Source organism: Sinocyclocheilus anshuiensis, unplaced genomic scaffold (genome assembly GCF_001515605.1).
Source record: "Sinocyclocheilus anshuiensis isolate Anshui unplaced genomic scaffold, SAMN03320099.WGS_v1.1 scaffold1493, whole genome shotgun sequence".
Taxonomy (NCBI): Eukaryota; Metazoa; Chordata; class Actinopteri; order Cypriniformes; family Cyprinidae; genus Sinocyclocheilus; species Sinocyclocheilus anshuiensis.
The window spans coordinates 493,268-503,366 of NW_015547727.1; the positions used below are offsets into that span (position 1 = coordinate 493,268).

The window sequence follows — 10,099 nt, forward strand, 5'->3', positions numbered from 1 at the left end:
CCATGTTGCTTCAAGCGCATCATTCTGCACACCGGATGTGCACATTGTAAGCGCTTCGTGCTCATAGACTGTATAAAAACAGCTCGTGCTGCACTGTATTTGTTTTGTCCTATCGTATCTATCATATATTGTTGCCTTATTAAAAAATATGCTATACATTTAAAAGAAATGTATTTTAATTTTATAGTATATACTTATATATAATACCATCTTGACTTGAAAATACTGTTTTCATGGTCAGTTTTTCATTTATTATTTGCTAATGTTAATGAATGTTTACGTTAGAGTGCACGTCCTACTATGCTGAAATTAATAGGGGAGCGGCTGGAAACTAGCGAACTCTCCTGGTTGGAGATAGTATTAACATCATAAACTGAACGCAATCTTTACGTGACTTGCTTTTCAAATGTTTTAAAATTGATCATCTGAGTCTAATATGATCCAGCGGGCCGTACTAAAAGACACTTCGGGCCGTATACGGCTGCCAGTTGCCCATCCCTGATATAAATACATTCATGAATGTTTTTAATGAATGGATTTTATAATAATACAAATAGCAATGTGTAACATTTTACCATATTTATTGCAACACTTTTATTTGTTACCCACAATCGGTATCGGAGGCGAAAAAGGCGGATCGGAGCATCCCTAGTTAAGTCACCATTAAAACACTCGGTCGGAGGGCTACATCAAATCAGCAGCGTTAGCCAGTGAAAGACTGTCAAAATCTATAGAATGAAAGGCTTTAAACGGACAAGTAAACAGATGTCAGTGGAGTTTACAGAGACGTCTATTCACAGGGGTCGGAGGTCGTGGAGCGTGTCACCATGATTTAATCAACAGGACATCACTGAGGCATTTAAACTAAATGAGAAATGTTATCTCAGAGAGCACTAGATAAAGGTCAGACATAGTTTCATAAAGGGCGTTACAGTTCCATGTAAAAATGTATTGGAAAGGAAAACTTAATCAAAGACCTGATAAACTGTTCTAGCACCTCACATCTTCATTCTATCACATGTAGTTTAACAGAAGCAGATTCTCTTAACAGCAGGGCTCTAGACTGTGACTAAATGGTCACATTTTGCAACCCTTTTCTCTACCAGACTAAATTGTGTTAGACATCACACATGTGCCACTATGGCTGGGTGATATGATGGTATATATTATATCATTACTGCGGTAAAAAATATGAACTGTACCAGATTTTTTTATTCCGTGTATTAGAGCCCGACCGATATGGGTTTTTGAGGGCCGATACCGATATTAGGGAGTAAAAAAGGGCCGATAGCGATATATCGGCCGATATTCTTTATGTGTAGCCTATATTATAGTAAAGTACCAGTCAAAAGTTTGGACACTTTCCCATTCGTGTGTCTAAACTTTTGACTGGTACTATATATAGAATGCAGTAAACAGAATATATCCACACATAAACACATTTTTTGCAATGATCGCTCAAATGTGGTGATGAAACGCGTATACTGATGTGACAAAGATATGCAACGGAGGCACGGTATTTAACAATTTAACAATAAACTTTATTATCCAAAATGAGTCTGACTTCAGTGCACTGAACGGTAAAGTTGAAGTTTATTCAACTTTAATTCAATTCAATTCCATTCAACTTTATTCCGTTGAAGTTTATTTCACTTCGGAACATTTATGTGGATTTGCACAACGCCACGGTCTTCACACGCAGACGAAACTTACTAGAGAAGTGTGAAGTGTGACATTATATACCTCTGTAAATAAATACAATTTAAATTCACGTCCCGTGCACTTCAATGCCCTTTGAATGTAACATGTACGTTCCCTTCAAACTGGAATCATTCGCAGGGCACTTATGGTCGAATAGAACAAACCTTTGAAGTGACAAGAGAAACATGAACTCTTCCCTCTCTCGATTAAAGCTCCAGGTGAAGGGTTGCCAGTTTTTACAAAAAGAGCAAACCAAGCCCCTTAAAAACGCAGTATAATAAGCAGATACCAGGGAACAAATTTAAACAATATAACTAGTATTAATAGTGTCCTACAAAATTAAAAGGAAGTGAATGTAATTTATTATGAATAGAATATTTCAATATCAAATATTTAGATATTATAACCTGATAGAAGTAAAACAATAACATGAAATTTAAAAATAATTCAGAAACACCTTATTTAAAGTTTAATTGCACCTGCAATTTGCATTTAATATTGATCAGTTGGGGGCAGTTCATCTAAAAGTTGACAGTGTTTTTACTAAATAAATAATTTAACAAATTAAAAAGAAAAATAAAACAAGGTGAAGTACTTTTCATTTCTAACGTATGAGTTTATTTATTATATAAAGCTCTTTTTGTCAATTTTCAGAATAACTACATATATAAATAACTTTATCGTGAAATATATATATCATTACTGTTAAATAAAATTAGTCATACCGTGAATCAGAATTTTGGTCATACCGCCCCCACCCCTATTTGCCACTACCTATTTGACTAAACGATAACACTTCTATTTCTGTTGCATAATTTATTGCCATTATATGGCAGACGGGAGCGAAACAGCGCCACTCGTTTAAAATGCACCACTCGGACATACATCAGCTTGGCCCAAACGACAGCGCAGTGCAGCCTTACAGCAAATGAGTTTACTTGCGTCTCGATCACGTGACCATAATTAAACAGCGCTGTGAGATCCAGTATTAAGTAGGGCTTGGCAATATGGCCAAAATCAGTCAATATCGATAATTATCACAATAAATTTCAAATCTTTATTTCTTTCAAGTTTAAAGGAAGATTTTTTTTGCTCCTAAGTGAAAGTTACAGAAACCAGACCAGTAATTGTGGTTTTAAACTACTCTTTATGGTCAGAACATGACAAACACTAAACGTTTTTGAATTCTTTATTATTTTCTAGTCATTTGTCCTTAACATAATGAATATATTAATAGAAAAAAAATATTTCTTAGTTTCTGCATGTTCTAATGAGTGATATTTTTCCAATCATGAAACAGCTTAGTGTTGCCTTTGATGACGCGTATCTTCAGTACAGTGTGCAGTGCAGGCTGCAATTTTATATTTTCTTGTCTCTTAGAAATGCACATTTGTGACCTGTGCTGGCAAAATGAGTCGGAATGAGAAAATTTTCAAAAATGAGTTCTCTTCATTTTCACATTCTACGTTAAAATACCTTCAAAATAATATATAACTTGTTGGAATCGGACAAAAAATTACTGAGCTAAAGCCGTTTGAAGGCGACAGAGTCAGCAAAGTCAATTTTGAGAAAAATCGAGTTTTCTGAAGATTCCAAAGCAAAATCACCAAGCAACGTTGCATATTTCTTTTCTTAATAATAATTACTATATTATTAATCACAATATAGCTGTTTTTAATTCTATCTTTGTTATTAAAAATAAGAACAAAGATGCAAACAAACTGTAGTTTAATCAAGAGCAGCGAATGATTCCGTCTTTTCTTTTAATGTTTGATTAATATCAAGACATATCAATATTTTGACCTACTGTAATGCATGGATCTAATATAATGTTACACATCAGATTTTTCCCCAACCATTAACTAAACGTTCATGTAAGACATAACAGATTAAGTTTGTGTGAATCTCGCCAAAACATATTTCGCAATAATGTACTTTATAGGGAGATCGCGCGCTGTCGGAGAGGTGTCTTATGCACGCGCTTTGCAAATGTCAGTCGGCGCGATTGTTTTGTTTTCATCCCCATGGGTTTGAAAATCATATTTTACTAGTTCAGACTCATGTCATACAGAATTCGCTATATTCATAAAGCTGGAATGCTGCACTTTGCAACGATATATCCTACAACTTGTGGTGAGAAGCAGCAGCAGTCGTCCAGAAGTGAGCAGAAAACGTACAAATAAAGATAATTTTAGATGCTTAATTACTATTTGAAGCATTGGGATCACTAGAAGAGGGCTTAATGACCTCATTTTTGCGAAAACCTCAAATTCGACCAAAACTGACATTTTTCACTTCTTTTGCCTGTAGCTCAGTATTAGACCGTGCGCAATTCCGACTCATTTTGCCAGCACGGATCACATTTGACATTTGATTTGAGTTAGGATGCAGATGTAAATTTATGTTCGTTATCAAAAACAGTAACATCTGTAAAAATGGTAACAACCTAATTTTTTATATGGTGAAATGTAATTATTCTGAATGTTTGAGTTTTATTAAAATTCGCCATTGCTCTTCCATAGTAGCATATATTTAGATCATGATAACCACAGCTTAAACCACACATATAGCACTTCAATACCATGGTAAAAATATAACCGTATAGTTTCTAGGAATTTGTATGAACAGTAATCTAAATACATTTAGTATAAATGCACAAACGCTTTAGCTTAAACCAATATTCCTTTAATACATGTCTACATTAATAATATAAAAAATTTGATATGAATATCCCACATTTCTGCCACAATACCATGATGCAGTTAGTGTTACTACAGTAAACCCATGGTAAATGATGGTGCCTTCTGACTGTATCGTTGCACACAGTGTTTCTGCTGTTAAATCACAGAGTCATGCGTGTTCTTCGCTGAATTCAAGCACTACACACTGGATCTCACAGCACTGTTTAGTGTCTGCTGTTTGAACTTTGAGTCGAGCGGATAAATGCTACGTGTGGCGTGCTTCAAATGAGTCGAGGAAAATTATATTGCGATAATTATCGTTATCGCTTAAGTCCTCTGTGATTTGAACTAGTTTAAAGCAAGATGAATCAGTGCTGACATTCTCAACAAACTGATGCGAGAAACACTGTACCACAAAGGTCCAGTTAGAAGGCTTTTTTAATTCAGAAATCACCACAAATCATGGTATTGTGGCGGAAATGTGGGATATTCTTATCAAATTTTATTATATTAATGCAGACTTGCATAAAATGCATTAAAGGAGTAATGGAATTTAATTACAGTATTTTTTGTTAATAAGCTACAGCAGGTTTTGTGTAGTTGCGTTTATACTAAATGTATTTCAGCTATTGTTTTTTCACATATACCATACAGTTTATAGAACTTCTTTCTATGGCAGTGAGGTGCCATGCACGGTTTTACCAGTAGTTATGATCTACAAATGTATGATACTATGGAAGTCCAAATGTTTACATTTTTTACCATATAAAACTTGTTTGTTACAGTTTTTGCAGTTTTTAACAGCTCAAGCTACTGCTACTGTCAACTCAAGCTACAGTCAAATGTGCAACTCCAAGAGACGAAACGCCTAATATTATTAATTACTGATAATAACTATTAATTATTTTGGCGCTATCAAATCAAGTGTATATGTAATGCTAGGTGGCACCAGTGCCACTGCTCTCAAATGTTAGTCTGGAGCCCTGTAATAGCATTATATTAAGGTCACAAAGTGATATTTGTGTTAGTATTACATCAGCAATATAAGACCAGAATTCAGCACCTCAAAAGCCCACTTTCAAAAGAACTCTTCTGCTTTACTTTTTAACAAAAGTGGAAACAAAGTGGTTTTAACATGTGGACACTTGAACTGTAACAGACTTGACAAAGCCCTGAATGTCCCTTTAATTCTATAGCTTGATGTTCACACAAAACACACTCACCGTGTTGGCCATCATACTGACGATGACGAGCTCTTTCTGGTCAGATCCCCTCACGCTCAGAGCTGCACGGCCCCTGTAGACACACACACACACACACACACACACACATAAAGGTGATCAGGTATGTGTGCACTGTGGCAAACACACACATTCAGCCTGTCCTCGTGGCCATGATGAAGACTGTTAGAGGAGAGGCGAGCTCTGGATGATGATGATGGAGATACACTGATGAGCAGAGATGACAAAGACTCAGCGAGAGGAGGAGACAGGGAGGATGGAGGAGGATTCACACAGCATGGAACCTCCGATCTTTCTCCCCCACAGGAAAGTGTGTGTGTGTGTTTGTGTGTGTGTGTGTGTGTGTGTGTGTGTGTGTGGTGTGTTCTATATAGTAAAAATAGGTGTTGAATTGGTATGAATGAAATCTGGATGTACTACATCCACCACGTTGACTTTGTCATGTGACGTCAATTGCATCACTTCACTGCCATTCACAACTCCTATCCTGTGGCCTCATGGGACAGTAAAGTGTCTATCAGATTAGGGCTACACGATAAATTGAAATGGAACCGAGATCACGATTCGACAGAAGCTGTGATTGTCATGCGTATCTTTCAGTGAAGCACGGTTCTGTGATCAGCAGTAAATCTCCATCTGAAGGCCAGAGGGCGCTCTCGCGCTGAAACTCCAAAATATACCTCGCAGAATAAACCCAATCGCATTCGATTAATCGTGCAGCCCTACATCAGATGCACTACTTCGGTGGAAGTAGCAGGACATACATGTACATTTTATTTTTTACTATGAAGTCTACTTATTTACATACTGTTTGCCTACTAGATGCTGGGCATGAGTCTACGAAAGCACGTTTGTTTGGAGATTTATAGGTCTCTATGAAATTAGTTTAATTTTTTTATTTTAATCCGTTTTAATTTTTCTTGACTCAGGTTCTCTCTCTCTCTTTCTTCGTTTTAATTATTTCTGGATTCAATTTCAATGGTTTAATTAAATGTAAATAACCAAAAACATATCTAATCAACTGAACTCATAAAACTTACAAATCTTTACAATAATAAGGCCATATAAACTTATTTATTTATTTAGGCATAAAACATTAACAATTTAATTTTTTTTTTTTAATGTAATCAAATGAAAATTTAACCATTACATTTATTTTTGTCAAACAAAGTGCTGCACAATAGAGGTTTACTCCTAAAATCAAAACATGGAATAAAAATCGCCATTCCCTAAAAATTAAGTTTTAATAATGGTCTTATTATTATTATTACTTTGAGAAGTAATTTCTATTGTACAATAGTAATATATTTCTATAATAATTTCTTCAAGATAAAAGGAACTTTTAATTTGGCGAGTTCTTGTGAAGACCTTTGAGTTTCTGTGTGTATCTGACAATAATTATCAAATGAAATAGTGAAATGCCAGTGAAGTGACTCTCAGAGCAGCTCTGGAGATGAAGTTCATGAGGACTGTCCCCATACAGTGAGACAGCAGACGCTGAAAACATGAGTAAGTCAAGTCAAGTCAAGTCTGCTTTATTGTCAATTCTTCCACATGTACAGCACATACACACAGAGACTAAGTGTAAACTAAGTGTAGTCCCACTCATTCAGACAGAGACACACCTCAGTCTTCAAGAGGGTCCATCAAATGGATGCGTTATTATTTGATCAGCTGGCTATAAGCATGTTGATAATTTAACTTCAGGAAGGTTCAAACTACTTCACTCCATCAATACAGATGCTACATTCTATTACATCCATCATATTTTCTCACTAACACAGCCCCTTAAAAACTTGGTGCTTAAAGAAAGTTCGGAGTTTCCCAGTCGTAATTACAACATTGTGGTAGCATTACTGTGCATTCAACAACTTGAATGCAGCAATACCTGCACTGAGTATGCTTGTGTAGCCTTATTGAAAAATATTGCAATGTTACACCAACATATACTGGAAGCATGACATTCAAGTTTTTATATGCAGCACAAGAAACTTTATACACTACAGATTTCTTATGTGTGTAGATGAATGCAACGCAGTTGCCAAAGTAAACCTCTTCAACACTAGTCACTAATTTTGACCCTATATAGACATTGCATAATATATGACTTGCATAAAAGTAAACCAATGTATGCAAGTGCGCAAAGGTCACACCACAAATTGTAGGTCAACCACTGAGAAGGTACTTTGATGTTTTGTTATCATGCTACATGCACTCACTGGTCACCTTTAAGCAAATCAAGTGGTTTCCGTCCATACCCGTGCACAACAATATATATATATATATCTCATGCATGGCTCCATGAAGCTCCTTTAAGCCTTGGGTCCAATAAGTATGCTAATGCCTGCGCCCATATGATCTGTGTGTGTCTTTGTGGCCGGGCTGGGAGAGGCGTAGAGCAGACAGCTGGTAAGCCTGGCTGTGGTGGAGGGGGTGAGGCAGAATGGACCATACAGATCAATAGACGGGGGGATCTAGCCCTGCCGCTCACCGCCCCAGTCCCACAATACCCCCTTACAGCCCCCTGCCTGAGCCACACATAAAGGCCTTTTGTCCCACGGGGGAGCAACCAGACACAGGAACCAGAGAGAAGCTTCAAAGTGGCTGGAGGTCTCTCCTTCTATTTTCTCTCTCCTTTTCTGTGTCATTTGCCCTCCCCCAATCTCTATTTCTCTTTTCCTGGGTGAGGGAGAGGCCACCCAGTAAATGTAAGGGAACTTGGGTCACCGTGGCTCCGCACATTGCTCTGGTGACATGACACTAAAGAGACAACTTGTTGCTGAGTAAGAGTAGATGGGAGTGGAGCAGGACAACACAGCAAGCGCATAATGACAAAAGCTTTCACTTACGCACTGTAAATCAAGTCTGTTGTCGTGCTTTTTTACCCGTTTGTGGGATGGTCCTTTAAAAAGCCTCTTGAGATCACAGGCAACTTATTGAGGATCTTCCTCATGGGCTTAACTGACCTCCATTTATAGAAACTTACATGCTTGTTCTCAATCACAACAAATGGTTTGTTCGTCTAATTGGTGGTGCTTGCTAAGGAAAGCGTCACTGTTTATAATACTCATACTTGAGTTCAAACTGTTCAAATTCTTAACCCAAAGTATTAAACTTACGTACAGACAAGAACGATGCCGCAAATCAAGTGGCGTGTTGAGGAGAGCTGTGCTTTTGCTTTTCCAAGCAATCCAACTTCCGACAGACTATAGTGAAAACCCAATAAAGCCTACTCTATCATATCTGATACACACATTTCTAAAGTCAACATAATCAACATGATCAAAAAACAACAACAACAACAACAACATATTCAAATTGATTTTTAGATTTTATATTTTCTTTTATATTTTTTCTAAAAGTTAAAAGGTTAACTTGCTAACTTTGCGCTTTTTTTATTGCCTTTTTTCCTATCACATATTTTAGTAATCATCATATTTTTTTAATCTTTCGAAAGTTTAAACACTCAAAATTCATCCTGTGAAAACGGTTTTGAAATCAGACATTGCATTACCATGAAAATCTCTCCTCCCCCTAGTGGGCGGTGTCAAGTGTCATATTACAAAATTTACTACAATATTTTATAAACCAAAACATTTTCTAATCTTGAAAAAACACATATCATTGGAAAGGAGTCTCAAGGTTCCATTTTTTTTTTTCCATATTTTGTGATAGAAGTAATATTGTGACAGAAATGTATAGATTTGTGAAAGGACTATTCATAAAAATTCAATGGTGGCTACTTTTGGTATAGTGCCTAAACAAAATCCCACAGGAACCTCAGTTTTTTAATATCAACTTCAAATTTGGAACATAACTTAATTAGAAATATGGCTTTGTTTTTACTAGGGATGCGCCGATCCGATATTCATATCGGGTATCGGCTCCGATAGTGCCATTTTTCTCGGTTCTCCGCTGTGGCTGTCAGTCATTCGTTCAGCCTTTAAACCCTGGTCGCGTCCGGTTACAGCAGTCAGCTCGGTAAAGCTCTCGCCAAGATCATTCTGTGTTCCCATTATACTTGATTTGTAAATACAAATACATGATTTTGCAAAAAGGACTTTATCTTCTTGCCGGAGTTTAATGTTGTTTTGTTACTTGCTACCGGGTGTCTGTGAGAACAAAACACGGGTGTAGAAAAGACTAAATTGTTTTTAACGTGCACAGTAACTGAAGGTATCGGAGGCGAAAAAGGCGGATCGGAGCATCCCTAGTTTTTACAAACCTTAGGTTTTTATTCCAAAGCGTTCATCAATTACAACAATTTAAATCTGGATTGTGCATTTCTTTGTTCAAAAAGGGTTTCTGACAACTGAGCAAAGAATATTAAAGGGACTTAAAGGGTTAGTTCACCTCAGAATGAAAATTAGGCTGCGTTTCACTCACCCCCGAGGCATCGTGTGTATATGACTTTCTTCTTTCAGACGAATCCAGTCGGAGTTATATTAAAAATTGTCTTTGATCTTTCAAGCTCTA

At 36.7% G+C, this 10,099-nt stretch overlaps 1 protein-coding gene across 3 annotated transcripts in view; it reads right to left on the reverse strand.

The window, feature by feature from the left end:
- Positions 1 to 10,099, reverse strand: part of LOC107704305 (transcription factor Dp-2-like) — a 73,636-nt gene that overhangs the window by 51,767 nt on the left and 11,770 nt on the right. For 2 of the 3 annotated variants that reach the window (XM_016507192.1, XM_016507194.1), the window contains exon 2: positions 5,606 to 5,678. In XM_016507192.1, the coding sequence (XP_016362678.1) occupies positions 5,606 to 5,620 (15 nt within the window). In that variant the 5' untranslated portion in view covers positions 5,621 to 5,678. Of the gene's footprint in view, positions 1 to 5,605; positions 5,679 to 10,099 lie in introns of those variants that run through there. The other variant, XM_016507196.1, reaches the window with a different exon arrangement.